Source organism: Semicossyphus pulcher, unplaced genomic scaffold, assembly GCF_022749685.1.
Source record: "Semicossyphus pulcher isolate SPU_LCO1_2020_fin unplaced genomic scaffold, fSemPul1.0.p SCAF_25, whole genome shotgun sequence".
NCBI classification, from domain to species: Eukaryota; Metazoa; Chordata; class Actinopteri; order Labriformes; family Labridae; genus Semicossyphus; species Semicossyphus pulcher.
In genome coordinates this window covers 5,770,524-5,789,819 of record NW_027211699.1, presented here as the reverse complement: position 1 = coordinate 5,789,819, position 19,296 = coordinate 5,770,524, and the positions used below count along the sequence as shown (strand labels likewise).

At 41.2% G+C, this 19,296-nt stretch overlaps 1 protein-coding gene across 1 annotated transcript in view; it reads left to right on the top strand.

Moving 5' to 3' along the window:
- The window catches only part of LOC138604332 (protein shisa-8), a 104,056-nt gene that overhangs the window by 42,304 nt on the left and 42,456 nt on the right, over positions 1 to 19,296 (top strand). The window contains exon 2 of the mRNA XM_069676247.1: positions 3,007 to 3,122. Within this exon, the coding sequence (XP_069532348.1) occupies positions 3,007 to 3,122 (116 nt within the window). The remainder of the gene's footprint in view (positions 1 to 3,006; positions 3,123 to 19,296) is intronic.

Here is a 19,296-nt window from a genome sequence, read left to right as displayed (position 1 = left end):
AGATGAGAAAAGCGCTTTATAAGTACAGTCCATTTTACCATGAGCAGGACAGAGACTCTAGTTAGGTATAGCGTAGCACCACACTGTTTAGTGGACTAATGTTTGTAGCCCTTGCAATCTTGTTTTTTTTTCTTTCAAAAGTGAACATATAATGGCGCCGGTTAAATCAGCGGCCATATACAGAAGCTACAGTCCTCAATACAGCGGCACCGGGTTCAACTCCCACCCTCAGCCCTTCGCCGCGTGTCATCCCCGCTCTCTTCCCATGTTTCCAACATTATCTACCGCCGTCTCTCAATAAAGGCGTGAAAGGCCAAAAATATCATCTTCAAAAAAAAACCCAAAAGTGACCATACAAGGACAAGAAGAGGATACACAGTTGCTGCCCATTCTTTCCCAACTGAAAGGCGACTTTAGTGACTTCTCGGTCACATAGATTCACAGCCTAAAACATACCCTGCCCGGTCATCTATTTCACAATGGGACCCTCCAAAGTAACCTCATGATGTAACATGGAATTCTTTTTGCCACCATTGGTGAAACAAACTGATTCGTACATCTTAAACTGGTGAAGTGCCTCTTTAAATGATGTGACATTTTACCACTTTATAATGGTAATGCTCAGGTGTTGTTATAGGCTTGAAACCAGGTGCCAAAAGTCAGCCTAGGCATGCACATATACTATCATAAAGGATAACTTGGATAGTACAAACTTCCATTCAGTGTTTTGTCCCTTAACTTGGGAGAGAAACATAACAACCATAACAGTGTTACCTAATGTTTTTGTGTTCATGTTTTTTATGCTCACTGCTCCCATGACCACAGGCAATCATTTCACAGCAGGCTAATAAAAAAGCGAGCCAAAAAAAGGCTGTGCGGAGGTTTCAACGGTGAGATAAACAGCTAGGAATTATTTGTTAGCCTCCTGATAGCGTCACTTAGGTCACAGCTGATTTGTACACTGTGTTGCTTTAATTTCCTTGTCAGTGGAAACACGTTGATGCTGAGTGTTCTCTTGTTTTTAGTCCTTGTTAAAGTCAGCAAATAGTGGAAAGTTTATAAAACCAATTAAACTCTTTGTGGTCGACAGTGGAAATACAATGAAACTTTTGATATGAGCGGACCCATGTACGGCAGGTGTTATTTTAGGTTCTGTATGTTTTTTTCCACCTTATTAAAAATAAGACACGGCAGGAGAAAGAATGGAGGCTGACACTTTAAAAGGGCAAGTTTCCACCGGGGCAGTTTACTGTAGCAATTAAACTGCAAACACACACCAAAGTGAAGCCGCCACGTGGAAGAGCCTTTGACTTTTGCTGAGACCACCACGTGTCAAACCTCAGGATATCGACAATGAAGATCCCTAAAATAAATCTGTCATTCTAAACATATCTAACAAACAATATAGAAAGAAAAGATGAGAGCTAAGAGCCCTCACAAACTGTTTAAAACATTTGACAGTTCAAAATTACAATACCATGCAAAATAAAAACCTCAACAGAAAATTCCATGCTTCCTTCTTATACTTTTACGTTATGCTAGCTAACGCTAAGTCTTCCGATGCTAACATGCCTTCCTCTAGGTTTGAGCACATAAACTAAAAAACTTAGTTGTAGGCTGACCCCCAACAGCTCTATCAGACAAAATAGAGTACCCCTCAAATGCTGCCATTCTTTTAAACCAGGTATACATCAGCTAACGTTTTCAACATTTTAGCTAGCTAGCTACTATCCATCGTACTTACCTTTTCACATTTGTTTCCATTTAGCTACTCATAACTGTTAAACCTTTAGCCTACATAAGCTGTCTTTCATCTATTTATTTTTTAGCTTTCTATTAAAACAGTTCATCCGTGTCATTAGCTATTTATTTGAGTCATTTAGCTTCAAGTATAGCTATCTTTACTTTTAACTATTACTTTTAGCTATTTCACATATACTTTTAATTTGCTATATCAAATGTGTCCGTCACTTAAAATAATTTATCCATAAACTTTAGCTATCTAATTTAACCATTTATCGATTATGCTACCCCTTTTAGCACTTTTAGCTAATTGTTTTATCCATTTAGCTACCACTTTCAACTGTTAGCCTATATATTAGCCTACTTTAAGCTAACTGTTAATTTCTTACTTTTAGCTATGAATTTAAGCTTTTCCTGGTTATCCATTTTAAACATTATCCTGAATTAGCTATTAGCTACATTAGCTATCTTTTTTACCATTTACCCACATTACTGTAAGCAATTTTACCATTTATAGATTACTTTTATTTTACTGTTTCAAATTAATATCCATTCCATCCATTCAAATGAGATCATTTGACATTTAGCGCTCATTACTTTTAGCTAACCTGTTCAATCAATTGTCCACAAAGTTTAGATATCATATTTAACACTTTGTCTTTTTTCAGTCAACTCTTTCAACAGTTTCTTTTTTAAGTAACTGTGAAGTCTTCTATTTATCTCGCTGTATGTTCAAAGGCCTTTCCCTGCTTGTGTTCCAGTTTAGAGTATAGGCATCAGAACTTTATCAAAGACATCAAACAATAAAAGATGGCAACAGTGGAGGCTGTTTTATCTTTTCTAAACATGATTGAAGCTCCCGGTTGGCAAACATCCAGAGTCTCAAACTTTTTATCCTCGATTCTGTCTTGAAATTAATTCAGAGTTTTCTGTTTGGGCTTGTCACAATAGACGGTCTGTTTCAAACTTGTCTTTCTACTTGTCTTGTCTTTCTACTCAGGTAGATCGCGTTAGATGTTTGAACATTTAATTAGGGATTGTCATATTATCTTTTCAATCTGTCCCAACTCTTCCCATCAAACGTCTTTGTTTCTGATCGTCTCTCGCTTCCAGAAAACACACTTTTCCCTCTACATCTTCCTTCTGTGTGGCACTTGTAATTGCAAGTTTGTACACCAATTTGTCAAGTTTTTTAGCCTACATTTATTTGTATACAGGATGCTTGACTAAAGTGTGTAAATGTGTTTTTCTTCCTCCCTCCAGGACTCTGACGGAGCTTCTGAAGCAGCCAGGGGAAGCAGGAATGGTGGATGGAACCGGGGTTCATCATCCTATAGGGACCAATGGCATCTCCGCCAGGGCTCTACGCTCCAACAATGGTCAGTCCTTTATGTTTGTGTATTTGTATGGGTTTGCCTGCAAGCATAGTGAGCTGATGTAAATTGTTGAGGGCTTGAAGTGAAAAAGAAGCCATGTTGTTATTTGTAAAAGTTCTGTGGTTTTATATTTGTGCCGTTCAGATCAATTTTTAATGAGATTTTTTTGTCAGCTCCGAACCTGTTGATTGACACGACCACTTGAGCTATTGCTCCAAAACTTTTTGCTAACTTTTAAAACACTCATAAATCCCATCTGACGCTACACTAAAACGAGAGCGTGGCTGTTCAAAGATCGTGCTCTCTCTATGAATTTAAAGTAAATTCAACTGTCAGAAAATAAAAAATCAATATGTTCTTTCTTAAAAGACGTAAAACTTCTCAAGGTTCTCTACAGTGAGGAGAATGACAGCGTTAGAGATGACGAGATACAGCTGTAACAATATGACTAAGAAGAATCAGAAACAAAGGTAGCAGCTAGCAGTTAGCTAACGATACAAATACAAGCAGTTCACTCTGCTGAGACCTTGAAAGGTATATACTGATAAGCACTTCTTTAGCAGTCAGTCTATTACTACTGGCTATAGGCTATTTAATTCATTACAACTAAGTTTACTAGTTCAGCAGTTAAGCTAACTATTAGAGATTCATATAATACTTTTAGCCCACTATTTTAAGAGTTACCATTTTATAGCTAACTATTTACACTGATTATCCACTTTAAGCTAGCCAAAAATTCATTAACTTTAGCTAATGATATTTTAGGTGTTGTATTACTTTAAGCTGTTCCAACTGTTTATCCACTTTAAGCTAGCCTAATTGGTTTTGGATAGCTTTAGCTGTAGTTAAGTCCCTCTCCTCGCCGCCTGGTTCCATCCTTTCAATGTTCGTCTTGTTGTTGTTTTTTATTTATTTTCCCTAGTTTTGACTTATCTTGTAATTTTTCTTGCTACTTACACTTCATTCAAAGTCATTTTAGGTTTTTTGTAAGTGCAATTCTTGCGTTTGAATAGAGTTGCTTTTTAAAGTGTCTGGGAGAGTTTCATTCTATAGCCCACCGCCATCTTGTAGCGCTCATAGGAAGTCCCCCTTCATTAAACCTGTGTCTCCATTACTTTAAGCTATTTATTTACACGTAACAACAGCATAAAAATTAATTGATCATTTGTTAATTTATCTGTTTCTAATAGTTTTTTCAAGCTCTCAACTTGTGTTAGGTAGTGTGGCTGACACAATGTACTTTATAATTAACCCGACAGCGATGGAAGTTCAGGAAGAAGAGGGCGAATTACAAGGGAATTTGAGTCCAGTAAATTGCTCCAGCCAGCAGCTGCACCACGGCTGCAGTGGTCACAATGTAATCCTTTGGGGCAATTACAGGCCAGAAGGTTGCGTCCACTTAAAGCGCTTGCTTTTGCCACTTAAAGGCTCGGATTGTTATTCTAAGTGTCTGACAACATCAAGGAAAGCAGCTGAAATTATCTCGCCTGTAGTGACTACCACAGGGCAGCATTGTTCATTTCCAAACATAAAAACACGAACACCATAGACCCATTAAATGACTGTTATCAATATCTGCGCCACAGCTCTTCTCCTTGTATCCACCTTTATTGACAGGCAAAGGTCTCCCTCTCTACTGCTGTCTCTCTGTCTTACACAAACACACGCACACATGTGTCGACCATGGGCAAGGAGGCGCCGGGATCGACAGGTCATATTTAATTAAGATGTAATTAGCCGTGTTCCAGCTCCTAAGCCACAGAGGGAGCGCTGTGTGACCCATCTGTCTCTAGACATTTTGACCACACACATGCTCGATATAACCTTATGCTTGGCTTGAGACTCAAATTAGTGGACATATTTCCTGAGGGCTCAGTCGTGACAATAATGATTATATGGTTTAAAGGTCAAAGGTCCCTGTTGCCTCACAGGAAAAAAGTAAGCCACCCTCGGGTCCAGTTGTTTTCTAGCATTCAGATGGACTTTTGGTAAATGATTGTAAAGCAGATCAGTGATATCTGGTTACTCTCTGAAGAATGCGTTAAAGAGTAACTGCACACTTGAGCACTGAGCTGTAACCTAAATGATATTGCTGTACTGTGATGAATCGCATCAATGCTGGTGTTAATATTGACAATTCTTACCAACTTTATTAAACTGGCATTTTTCTAAATCGTGCAGTGGCTGGAGTCATGGTCAGACCTGTGGGTACACTTTAAGTTATATGATATAAATAAACATGAGTTAACAAAGAGAGCAAATATCTAACATGCAGGCACAGCACAGCAGAAGAAAAACAGCAGATGTTTCACATGCTCGGGTTCATTTATAAATAATAAAAGTTGAGTGTTTTCACATTTTTTCTTCACACATACAGACAAATGGAAACGAAGGCTTCTCCCTTCACTTTCATCTTCCCACGATTGCAATAAACAAGTTTTTGGCCTCTTTTTCACCCCGTACTGCGCTTATTAGCACTCCGCTTTCTTCTTCCCCTCGCTTCTTAAACTTCTTTATTCCCCCGCTATTAAATCCCCCTTTACTACCTCTGCTTTCTCACATAGCTTTGTTTTCATATTTTCCTCTCGCTTTCAACATCGCTATCTAATCAGCGCTTTAAGCGCCACGCACGCTCAAACACTAGACAGTATTTTCAGCTCTTTTGTTGGTCTTTCTTTTTTTATTATTGCTTTTAAAATGTGATGCGTCAGAAGGATGTGCATACTTCAGGGAAAACATTTGCAAATTCAGAGTTTTAGGCTCCGTCTTCTAACTAAAGAGAATATTTACTGTAGCTGTCAAAGCGCATAACGACCACTTTAACTGTATGATTAGATGTAATGACATACGTGCTGTAAAACTCGAGCACTTAGGTTGCACTAAAAGGAGGAAGAATTATTTGCTAGCATTACATTATGCACTTAAGAGAAGGAGCAGGAGAGGGGAGAATGAATCGTGTAGTTAAAAAGGTAATAAAAGAGGGCGAGGGTATAACAAAAGGAGGGATGAAGAGGGCGACATATAGAAGGGAGAGTGTGTGTTTAGCGACGGGGCTGAACGCGGGTGCAGGGTGACGACAGTCGGGGCGGTGGGATGAAGCCATCCTGATCCTGCTGCGTCAGCCGTCTACACATAATCACCTCTTAATTAAACACGTTTAATCCTCCGGGCTACTTAGAGGGAGAGGGGAAGAGAGCTGCTGTCGCTGTAAACACTGTAAGAAGTCTGTTCAATCTGCCTCTCTGAACTGTTGATATTTAAACTACAGGTGAGACTAAAGAACGATAAGTAAGGAATAATATGCTCTGCTCTTGTAGGTTCATGTAACAGTTAGTACGTCCTGACTTGCTAACTAGTCTATTTGTAGTTCTACTTTTTGTCATATACACACAAAACAAGACGCCCAGATGCAGGTTAATGAGGTAGAGGAAGGTTTCACGAAAGGTTTCACGAAGATACACAAACTGGCACAGAGACATGGGAAGACTAAATACACTGGGGAGTAGACTCAAGCACAGGTGAGACAAATAATAACTCCTGACACTGTTAGAGACTTTAGACACCACAAACAGGCCTGCATCCTGGGAGGGTGGTGTCCTAGAGCAGTAATATGGCACTGTGAGCTCTTTGAGATATGATGGTGCCTTACCATTAAGAGCTTCGTAGGCGAGAAGAATGGTAAATGTCTTCTGACCACTCAAAGGACATTCACCCACTGATGGCAAAGGCCTAGGTGCCAATCTCCAAGGTCTTGCCCAAGGACACGTCAACATGTAGCCTGAGGGAGCTGGGGGTCAAACCTCCGACCTTCTGATTGAAAGACAACCGACGACGACTCTACCACTTTGCCACTGATGGCAAAGGCCTAAGTACCAATCTCCAATCGGTATCTATATGCCCATTCATACTCGATGGCTCTGCCACCGGGAGCAATTCAGAGTTCAGTGTCTCGCCCAAGGACGCTTCGACATGTGACTGTAGCAGTCAGGGATCGAACCCCCAACCGATCGGATTGAGAGACGATCAACTCTACCACTGAGCCACAGCCGTGCCAAGATGCATTTTTAATTCTATTATTATTTTATAGAGAAAAATGGGAGCTGTAATTTTTGGGTGTTTTGGAGCAGCCCATGAGTCTTTAGAGACTTATTAGGGCGGCCTGATGAAAGGGAATCCAGCTGAGAAGTAACAAATGCATGGACTAGTTTTTCTGCATCGTTCTGAGACAGAATGTCCCGGATTTTTGCGATGTTACGTAGGAGGCAAGGTGTAACGATGTATATTACATTTGCTGCAAGGAAACCATATAGAACATGTGCTGTAGCAGACAGGCTTCTAATCCTGTCATTGTAACTGAGATAAACTGCGGCTGCAGCAGTTAGAGTGCAGAGAGAAGCGTCAGCGCGGCTGATTAGGATGGAAATACACTGAACAAGTTCTGAGCCCTTTCCCTAATGAAGACGGCAGCCAAATCCTCATGTTTCCTCCCGGAGAAAAGAAAGATCTCCTTATCTGCCTTCCTCTCCTGCTCTCCTGCGCTCAGATATTTATATTTAATGCAGCGTAAGAGAGGAAGTAAGGGATAAAAGCAGCGCAATGTAAAGTCTAAGGCTGTTATTTTTGACACAGAGAGAAGAGGCATGGAGGTCACACAGCGGTTACAATGACTGAATCGGTGAAACAAAAGTGAAACAAAAGACATCCGATAGATGGAGAGAGAAAAGAGAGGGAGTTTTTTTTATAGCGAGCAAAGTCAAAGAACAAGGTAATGGGGAGTGAAGAGAGCGACAGGAGGGAGATGAAACTTAGCTGAGGTTAAAAGAGACGTACCTTAACAATGACATTACTGAAGCGTGGAATGAGAGGAACGGCAAGCTATAAGGAGGGGAGGTAAAGAAAGGCACGAAAGGTGATGATGGTAATGAGCAGTGGGTGTGACACTGTGTCACTGTACAGGGGCGTATCCAGAACTTTTTGAGTGAGGGGCCAACTGGGGCAGGGGGGGCACGTCGTAAGCTGTGTCTCAATCCAGGGGCTGCATCCTTCAAAGGATGCGGTCTACGGATGATGAGTCACCAGCTGTTCCCGCCCTTACCCTTGCATCACCAAAGGCCTCTCCTGTCGCCTAGCAACAGGTAGGTAGCAGGCTAACTAGCTAGCATAACTAATGTGACGTCACCTATTATTTTAAAGATAATTTGTTTTCGAGGCACCTTTTGTTATTTTTAACATTTGTATCGCTCGCTATTTGATTGACACGACACCAAAAATTTTTACACTTAAGAGTCGGCCATCTTGTTTGAATTGGCGCGCAATGAATCTCGGGATACGTTGGGTCGCGAAGGATGCACCCGATGGATCCTTCGTGGCCCGGGAAAAGGAGGACGCATATGTCGGTCGCATCAGAAGGAGCCTTCGACGCACCACTGTGAGGTATTCAAATACGTCCTTCCAAGTATGCAGAATTGGGACACAGCTGTAGCGTGTCCAGATAGCATTTATTTACCATTTTATTTGTTATTATTATTATTTTATTTATTTGTTTCCTCTAATCGTATCGACTTTAACTGCTCACATTAAGTTCATAAACAGTTGTTATGTTTGTGTGTAAAGGGAAAAAACAAACATGTAACTCTTCTACGATTCCTTTTTAACAACACAATGTATCGAGAAAAGAACAAAAGAAAACTTGTTTCGTTAAAATACCACCCCAAAAAAATTGCAGCCTGTTGCAACAAAGCCGAAGAAGTTGCATAAACGTAAGTCCCGCCTCTGATCTGGAAGATAGCCAATCTTTTAAGTGTTGGCACCGGGGGTGACCAATCAGATTTTACCGAGGGCCCAGGCCACCCCAGGCAACCCCCTGGAAATACCCCTGCCAGCATACAATCCGGAAAAAGAGGGAAGAACTGGATCAAAAAAGAGGTCCAGTGAGAGCGAGTACACTGTGTGAGAGAGTTGGAGCGCGAAGGAAGAAATGAGAATAAAAAAGTGAGAGAACAAGCTGTAAAATAAACGGGTGAAGCAGGAAGGATGACCAGAGACAGAGTGCGAGAACAGATAGAAGAGACAACATGCTGCTAGCTGCGAGGGGGACAGCTGGTCAGCTGCTGCTCTGCTCTGTTCTGGTGTGGAGAGCTGCCCCGAGGACAGTCACTGTGCCCCACACAAACACACACACACACACACACACACACACACACACACACACATACATACACACACACACACACACACAAACCTGCTAATCCATGTGTATACACAGCCACATGCACATACACAGAAGGTTGCATGCTTACATATAAACAAATCAGACCAGGATACACTCTAACACTCACATCTTGTTGTTGTGTTATGGTGCGGACAGAGAGCAGAGATGAGGGGGTATGTTTGAAAGATAGGAATGATGGGCAGATAGAGGGAAAGGAAGGATGAAAGGGTGGAGGAAAATCCCAACATTTGGTGTGATTAGGTGAGACAGTGAGTAATTATATGAAGTGAGAACGGGAGATGAAGATTGGATGTAAATATGAAAGTGTGGCAGGGGAGGAGCAGTGAGAGGAGAGCAGATGGCAGGGAGGTAAAGCGGGAAGGAAGATGGAAAGCTGGGAATGCGCAAATACTCCCACATCACTTATAGCTGGTTTCAGGCATTCCTACATTACCACTCATTGCAACACTGGAAGCACTACAAAGTAAATCTCTCTAGCTAGCTGATTTAAGCACCATGGACAGCGCCAGTGAAAACAGCCAGGACATCCAAATGGAAGTTTTTCCCATTTTTTTGTTTCCTAAACTGAAATTTCTTTGGGAAAGTGAGACTCCGGTTATTTAGTGACAATAAGTAATCCAACCACATACATGGAACAATTGTAAAGAGATTGAAGAGGCCTGGAGCTCAGTGTTTCTACACTTCTCTCTTACACTGTGTGACATGTAATGTTCTGATAACATCCCTGATGTCACCATTCATGTGGCGGCATCGCTTTGTCACAATCTCAAATCTTCCAAAACTTTGAACACTTTGGCTATAGAGGCAGAGTGTGCCGTCCACCGCCCAGCTCCTCCAAATCCCATGTCAGTGTTTTTAGGAAGCCCAAGACTTCTCCTGAAGGCTGTACTGTGTGTGTGTGTGTGTGTGTGTGTGTGTGTGTGTGTGTGTGTGTGAGCCTCTGACTTCAGTGTATGAATCTGTGTGTGAATGTGGTGAATGGCATGTGGTGTGATGCACTGTGAGTGGCTGAAAGACTAAAAAGGCGCTTTTTGAGTGCAGTCGATTAACAAGAGCAGACTATGACTAAATACCTGCAGAACTAATGACATCTCCGTCAGCTTCAGCTTCAGCTTTGTCATAGCGCTAATGAGCAAATGTTAGCAAGCTAACGCCATGAACTGTTGTTATTGTCGTGCTGTTCTTAGCCTCTGTGTAAAAGTGCGTTAGGATGTTTAAAGCGAAATCACCACCAAACATTTAAATTCAAATTATCTGCACAGTCAGATTTCGGTATTGTGGCTTATACCCTAATGATAAGGATAAGTGCTCAGTGAAGAGTCTGCACACACACTCACCAACACACATGTATAGAGGCCCGTAAGTGATGATTTATATTATATTTGTAAAAGTCTATATTTTATTTTTCTAGGAAAATCCTGCTTGTTATACCTTTAAGTAACAGTATGCAGAACACCTGGCTGAGGCGGAGTGATACACAGAGTGAAAAGTCCCAGTGATGTTGTTCTCTATATCAGCACTCATGGAACGCCTCTTATCCAATCAGATCACTTGGTCCAAACTGACTGTTGTATATTGTTGTATAATGTTTAATCGCCATAACATGATGGCATGGGCGTCGGTTTAGCTTAGCGGTAAACTCACACGTCCCATATAGGAAGCATTTGAAAGTGCATTATTATCTATAATTATGGGCTGGGAATGATCCTTCATTATTAGATCAATGGTTAGCTATGTTGTTACAGGTAAAACCATACAATGGTAACACCAACCTGAACATGAGTTTCAATTATTGTTACCAGAGGTGGAATTACACTTTGAAAGATGATAACTCGGACCGTCTCGGTAAAACACTTTATTCATCTTTCTCTGAGGTTACCTTCAAACAAACGATTCCCGTCTGTAGCAGAAGGCTTCAGCGAGGTGTATCTGAGCTGGGCGGACTCTTCTTCTCCGGCGGAGGTCTCTTCTGAGATGGGAGAGGATTTGCATTTGTGGGGCATAATTTGCATGTTGCTGGCCTGCAAGAGAGGGAAAAGATGCAGGGAGAGAGGGAGAAATATAAACATCAGAGCGGGAGTGGGAGGAAGGGAGCTTCAGATGGAAGGAGGGAACATGAGAAGAGGAAGGGAGAAGGAGCGCGTTTGATGCAGGGAGAGGGGGGGGCGAGAAAGAGATGGTGGAGGAGGGAGATAGGATCGGTGTGACATTGAAATCAAAACAAGGAAATGAGTATCATGGGAGCGTGCAGGACGAGTGTTAAGTGAAAAGACGTACTATAGGCAGGGGGCTTGTGCGTGTGTGTGTGTGTGCACGCGCAGGAGTGTTTTATTATCTGTGCGAGAGAGAGAGTGTTTGTTTACATCAGCGCGCCCTTGATTTCTGTGGATCGTCGCTACAGTGCCACATGGGGCCAGTGCCAATTATATCCGCACTGAGCTTGTCAATGACACACCACCAGAGAGGCTGAGAGAGAGACGGCAAGGAGGGAGAGAAACGGAGCAAATGTGGTTTCAGAACATGAGAATATAAGCATGAAAAAATGCACTCTACATGATCATATGGAGCAGCTAATATAACTTGTTTTCTGTACGTCTGAATGACCCAATAAAAAGCAGATTTTTGTGCCGATTAGCATCTGACAGGACGAGGGGCCACACCGGCCTTGTGAGGGCGAGCATGGCCTTGACCGATCCTCAATTGCTGGCCCTCAAGAAGCGGATACTGCAGAGCAGGACGCATTTTATGGGATCACACGAATGTGTTATTCCACAGTTGGCAGCAGTTATACATCAACACAGATGGCAGTGTGTATGCCTTTAATGTAAGTGTGAACAGGTAGCTGCCACCATGGCTACGAATTGAAGAAATCGCTGTACACAACTGAAACAGAAGTCAGCTCATTTCAACAAGAGGATAATCCTCACAGCTGATGATGTGATAGTATCTTAATGATCATTTTGTAAAGCAGAACCAGTCGGCTTAAAGTATGCTGGTGTCATGGCTCGAGAGATGGCTCCTCTGAAATATCTCTATAACTATTGGATGGATTGAATCATGGTACACACACTCATGGCCCTTTAAGGACAAGTTGTTAAGAGTGTGTTTAGACGGAGAGCTCTGCGCCAAGCTAAGCCTGACCTAGCTAATAGTATGTACAATTGGGCACACATTAGCCTCAAGTAGCTGTTAGCAGCAGGAATAGAAACAGTGTTCCTGAAGAAACGAGTGAAATGAACTGAGATGAGTTCACTACCGGCTGCATTAACCCAGACATGACGGCCTTTTTTTTTTTGCCAACATTTCTGGAGGAGCCAACATTTGAAGGTTGTGTTTTACCAACACTAACAAACACAAATTATCCTGTATGCAAACTAGTGTAAAGCGATGAATTTGCTTCGCATTTGTGTGAATACATGTGCTTTTTGAATAGTACTACTAAGCTAATGCCAGCATGCTAACATGGCAAACTAAAACTGTGAACATGGCAAACATTATTTAAGCACTCTCCGTTTGAACATGTTAGCATGCTATAGTTAGCATTTATCTCAAAGCAGCTAACATGGCTGTGGACTTTTCCTTAAAGCTACTCTACTCCATAGCTTTGTTCTGTTAACAAAATCAACTTTAAAGTGAATATTTCACACAAAATATCTCCACTTAGGTTTTTTAATGGCTAACACGCTAAACAAAGATATGCTAAACATCGTACTAAGCAAAAGCATGTTAGCGTTGTTTCTCTGAGAATGTTAGCATGCTGGAGTTAGCATTTATCTCATAGCAGCTAACATGGCTGTAGACCTTTTCTAAAAGCTACTCTACTCCAAAGCATTTGTTTTTTATGCGTTTACAACATAAACTTTCGAATATATCCACAGTTAGGTTTTTTTATGGCTAATTGTGAATAGAACTAATTAGCTAATGTCAGCTTGCTAACAGGCTAAACTAAGACTGTGAACAAGCTGAACATTTTACTTCCTCAGCAAAAGCATGTTAGCGTTGTCTTTCTGAGAATGTTAGCATGCTGTCGTTAGCATTAATCTAAACGCAGCTAACGTGGCTGTAGACTTTTACTGAAAGGTGCAGGTCTCTACAACTCTTCGGCCATTTTTTGTCTGCAACATAAACTTTTCCCCCCAACCTTGGCTTCAATCCTCCGTCAGTTTACCCCTTAAATTGTCATTTTGAACGTTGAAGACCTTTCCTGGTTTTTCCTCTTTGACTCTCGAGTTTCTCCGTCTGGATCTTTGTTTCTCTCACTCGACCTTCAAGTCAGGCGAGCAGTGATCTATTATTGTCTGACTTGTAGAGGAGGAATTTGAGTTCTCAGTTTTTCTCTCCCCTCCTCCGGCCATCTATCCTGAGACAGCAAATAAACTAGCGTGCATCTGAAACAACAGTAACAGAATTGTCTGGGTTGCAGATATTTTGATGATTTTCTCGTCTGTTTGAGTCAGTGATACCTCTTTTGAATGTTAAGTATCAAGAGTGATATGATTCTATCTGGGATTCATTTAGGATGGTATTCATGAAGCTTTCACTCTGATAGATATGCAGCAGGATTGATATCCTCACTGATTTCGACGGTGGATAAATGAGGTCTAAGTCAGGCTGGTAATCCTTTTCTGCATTGCTAGCTTTACTCTCCCGTATCTCTTTTCCCGTCTCAGTCTTCTTTCCAGTTCTCTCTCATTAGCCGCCAATCTCCTCTCATCCTCTGCCCTCTTTCTGATCACTGTTTCCCTTGAGGTCTCTCTCTCTCTCTTTTTTCTCTCTTTCCATATCTGTTTCTACTTTTTTGTCATCTCTCTGTCCCCGTCCTCCCTGTCCCCCCGCCCCTTCCTTTCTTCACTCTTTAAATCATAGCCTGAGTGTCTGCAGACTGAGCTGTCTGATCCCTCATTTTCTGACTGAACTCTAAAGTCGCCCAGAAATGATCACAGAGCTACAGTAAATAGACGTGATGTTCCTTTCGGTGTTGTTGGGAGTTCAAGAGTTGAGTTGCGCAGAGTTGAAAGGAAACTTTTTTGGGGTGAAGGGACAAAACCTCGAGGCAGCGTGATAAAAATACAATGTTGAAAAAATATCAACAAAACACGAAAGGATAGTGAGTAAGTTCTAAACAAGAGAACAATTTCACCTCATGTCACATACATATAAAGAAATAAGACGTCTAAATTAGATCAAACAATAAACATCATATTGTACTACAAGGCAAATCATAAAAAATATTAATATAAAAAGCACGTAATTTTTTTAAGCTGGGACACAGACATGAAATATTACAGGAAGCAAGCACATAGACATTGGTGGTTCAGGTCTATTTATTCTAGTTCTATGAAGATCTGCTGCTGAAAGTCAACCGACCCACAGAGGGAGAATAGCGGAAATAGGCTTATTAACAAGGCCGTGCTGCGGCAGATTACAGCTTTACTGAGCCGCCAAAATAATGACCCAGACTGACGAACAGGCAGACAGTCAGACAGACGGACAGGAACCAAGGTCAGAGGGTCGGGGTGTGATTGGAGTTAGAGTTACTGATCAACATCATACATATGAAGGGAAACTGCCAGGTCAACAGATAGAAAATGAGGAAAGACACATAATCAGCCCTTTGTGACAGAACTGAATACTATTGAACTTCATACTCAGAGTTGTATAAATACCCGAAGAAGCGCCATCTTTGAAATGACTTTTTTTTGTTTGTTTGTTTGTTCCTAAACAATATTATTTATATTACCCACTTTGTATTTTGTGTCTTTATCTGCCATTTTCTGTGTTAACTAAAAGTCCAACGCCTTTAAACCCCTACATTTTTTAACCCTAGGGGAGTTTACTCTTCTATCAACAAGCTAAATGCTAACGTTAGCATGTTAATATGTATTTCACAGACTCTTTTATGGTATCATTCTTCAGCTCTTTCCTCTTAACTTACAAGTCCAGCACCATTACACTCTTAGTTTTTAGCCTTGGGGGAATTTAATCATCTATCAACAAGCTAAATGCTAATGTTAGCATGTTGAGATTTTGCAGATTAATTTATGCTGTAATCTTTCTGCTATTTCCTTACCCTTAAATGGGGGAGTTTACTCTTCTATCAACAAGCTAAATGCTATTATTAGCATGTTAACATGTATTTTGCGTGTATGATTGTATTTCTTGGTTTAGCAGGTCCAGCACCTTTTAACCCTAAACCTTTAGCCTTAGGGGAGTTTACTCTTCTATCAACAAGCTAAATGCTAACGTTAGCATGTTAATGTGCATTTCACAGATTCTTTTATGGTATAATTGTTCAGCTATTTCCTCTTAACTCACAAGTCAAGTACCTTGTACCCCTTAACCTTCAGCCTTGAAAGAGTTACTCTTCTATCAACAAGCTAAATGTTAATATTAGCATGTTAACATATTTTGCTGAGTCATTTATTGTAAATTTTCTGCCATTTCTTCATTTAGCTTACCGGTCCAGCACCTTTAAACCACAAACTTTCAGCCCTGGGGGAGTTATAATTTATCCTGAGGTGGACTTGAATGTCTGAAAAACATCTCCAACCAGAAATCTTTGACGAGTTTCTCTCAAAACCACAAGATAAACCTGACGGTGGTGAACAGATACAGCTAGGAGATCAGTACTGTTATTAAGATTCTGGGGACCTTGACTGAAAATGTAACAGCAATCCATCCATTAATCTGGACCAAGGTGGATTACCAACTGACAACAACACTGCCATCTGTAAACACCATCACTAGCCAGGCTCTATATTAAGATTAAAAAAAGGTGATTGAATGGTCAACTGAAAAGATAACAATCTGGGGGAGAGCACCTGCTTCTTCACTCGACTATCCTCCTGCACAACACTCTTCACCCCACACCTGCATTCATTTCAGGGTCAATGTCAAGTGACTATTGTCGACTAATCCTATTACAATGGCCGGATAGATTTAGAAGATGTAGTTCCTGTTTGTGCAGAATCGCTCATGTGCATCCGTTAAGGTGAATTTAAAGCTGCTGCTATAGAGGACACGTGTTTACAGTGTTTACTACATGCACAAGGGACAGGAGTGTCCTCAGGCTTATCTGTGCTGTTTCCTTACATCTACATGTGTGCATGAAGAGTGAAGATGTGTGTGTGTTTGCGTGCTTGTGCGCGTGCATTGATCGAGGTGGGTGCAGGGGGATGATTTCCCTCAGTCGTTTGAAGGACGCTGGACCCCGCTCTGCAGGGGCGCCAAAACAGTCATGACAGCCCCCCTACACACATGCACACACACAGTAAACAAACACACACAGCAATGACAGCCATCTTTGATAGTGTGGAGGGACAATTTATAAATTACAGCTCAATAGAGACAAATGACAGCAGACATTGGCGAGACATTGTCATTGTGTGCTGTATTAATGCGTGGGGGTTGTGTATTATAAGTCTGCATGCATGTGTGTATTGGCGAATGCTGAGATGCGGAGGGAGGCTTTGTTGTGTCTATCACCTCCTCTGCCTCCAGCCATCCTGGGGGTCACCAATTATGGATTGACATATTTTTACACATTTGACCTTAAAAAAAAAAGTTGTTTGTGTGAGTGAGAGGAAGCATGTGCGCGTATTATTCTAGTAAAGATGTTGAAGAGGATATTCAAACCTTGAGGTTTAAGATACAGTTAGAATAGCAGCATCTTTCACTGTTTTCCATGTGTACAAAAGCACTTCCTGTGTGCATGCGGAGGGTGGCATTTGAGCCAGTTCAAAGGCAGAATGTGCATTTCCATGGATGTGAAGAGTGTGTGTCTGTGAGTATTCGTGTGCGTATCTGTTGGATACTGATATGAGCCGCCGCTGAGCCCCCGAGTGAGGTGCAGTGCGTGGCTATACATTAAATGTCCAGGATTATGCTCCAGAGCTGCGGGCGCACTGATAGCATTACTGTTATGGAGCAACTGGGAGGGATCGGGCTCCATTTTGGCTCTGTTATTCTGTCATAATGAGGCGTAACCCCTCTCATAGAGGACTCAATGGTTTTCTGATTAATGCGTCGGGCCGAGGGAAGCACTTGTGCTGACTACGAGGGAGGGGCACGACGAGAGAGAGCGTGGAGGACAGGAAAATACACCAGCAGGGAAATTCACATTTATAGGACAAAACAGGCTGAAGCGTATTAGTGGGATGTCATTTAAAGAGGTCTGACTGTCTGTTAAGATTTAAGTTCAATTCATATCAACAATGTTTTAATAGAGGTGTTAAAATTCAGAGCATTGTCTAAAAATGACTTTGTTAAAAATGAACTCAATACAGAAACAAAGAGGTTGTTTTGGCTAAATGCTTATTATTTTTATAATTGCTTAATTAAAATCAGTTATTTTTATCCAATGTTGGTTTTTGAATGTAATTTCAAAACGTCTCACTCCCTGCTCAGATTTAAGTTACATGATATCATCAGTTTTCAAAAAGACATTTAAATTTTCTAATTAAAAAATTGACTCAATAAAGGAAACAAAGGAGTTGTTTGGGCCAAATGTTTCTATCAGGGCCTGTGTCCACTAACAGCGTGTTCTGAGCTGGCAGCACATATTCTATACAAATCAATGTCAGTTCTCCCTCAACGACCAATCAAAATCAAGAAGGGGCGGGACTTCCAATACCAACTTTGTCAACAACAATGGCGGAGGAGAAGCTAATCCTATTGTTTTTTTGTGGGTACAATTTCCAGGTGTAGAGCTGCTGCTAATGTAGGACACGATTATCTTCCTTTGTTTTTACATTTTCTATGTAAAATTCTTAAATATTAAGCATACAGAGCGATTTAAAACAGACTTAACGGTCATTACGAAGGGAAGCGGATGTGCTGCCAGACAATTTTCGCAACCTAGCAACAGTAAGCGCTGATGAGAAACGCTATGAAATTGAGGTTGTCGGCACTGCTAGCACAAAAAAACGCTGTTAGTGGACACAGGCCATTATTCTTTCATCATTGCTTTTTTTCTGACTTCCTGCTAAAATTAAAGTCACAGTAAATATCATACATTTTTAATTGAGAGTTTTTACAGTCCAAAATTCAGTGTACACTCTTAAAATGCGTTTGTTACTCCTGTGAGTTTTTTCGCTGGTTCTGAACCAGACTGAAATTAATTCTGATGTCTCTGTATGACCTTCAAAAGCAAACCAGACCATCAGCGACAAGATTGATTATTTCTATATAGATATTTTGAATGCCTGAAACTGCTGGCGGGGGGTCAGACGAGGCGAATAACTGCATGCTGCCTTTGTTTACATTTTCAGGACAATAACTTAAAGTGAGTGATACATCTGACTGTTAAAGAAAGCAGGATGAGATTTGTCATTAAAAACCACCGCCTAAGCATGTACAGGACAAAATCAGCAAAGAGATAAGAGGTACGACTTTGTCCACAGGGGCGCCAAAATCATCACAAACCGGAAGTTCCTCACAGCAGCTTTAATATATAGTTGGCTTTATCCAGAGCTGAGCACAACAAGCTCCAGCTTTAACTTTAAATGTTCAAAAATGCATTATTAGTAATAATTTTTCCACCAGTTGGTGCAGGGAGTTAACCCATTACGCCCTGTTGCATTATTGTCTCAGGTCGGATGAATTAAGTGACATCCAGCTGCTTAAATGTCTCTGCTCCACCACTCCACTCGGAGAATCTCTATACGTGTTCTGTCACGTTAACAACCGTCATTTTCCGTAATCAAACCAGCAATCTTGCTCGAGCTAAACCCTACAATTACAAGCCCAAAGATGACATCAGAGTGTCGTCTCCAAGAAACTACTGAAGTGGGAAGACGTGTTGACGTTATCCCCTTTTCCATCCAAATCTTAAATAATTCTTCTCTTGCAGCCATGACTCGTTTTGTCGGTGCCTGGGAAAGAAGTTTATAATTTATAAGCGCGACTTCGCAAGTGAAAACCAATAAGAAGTAACAGAGGAGGATG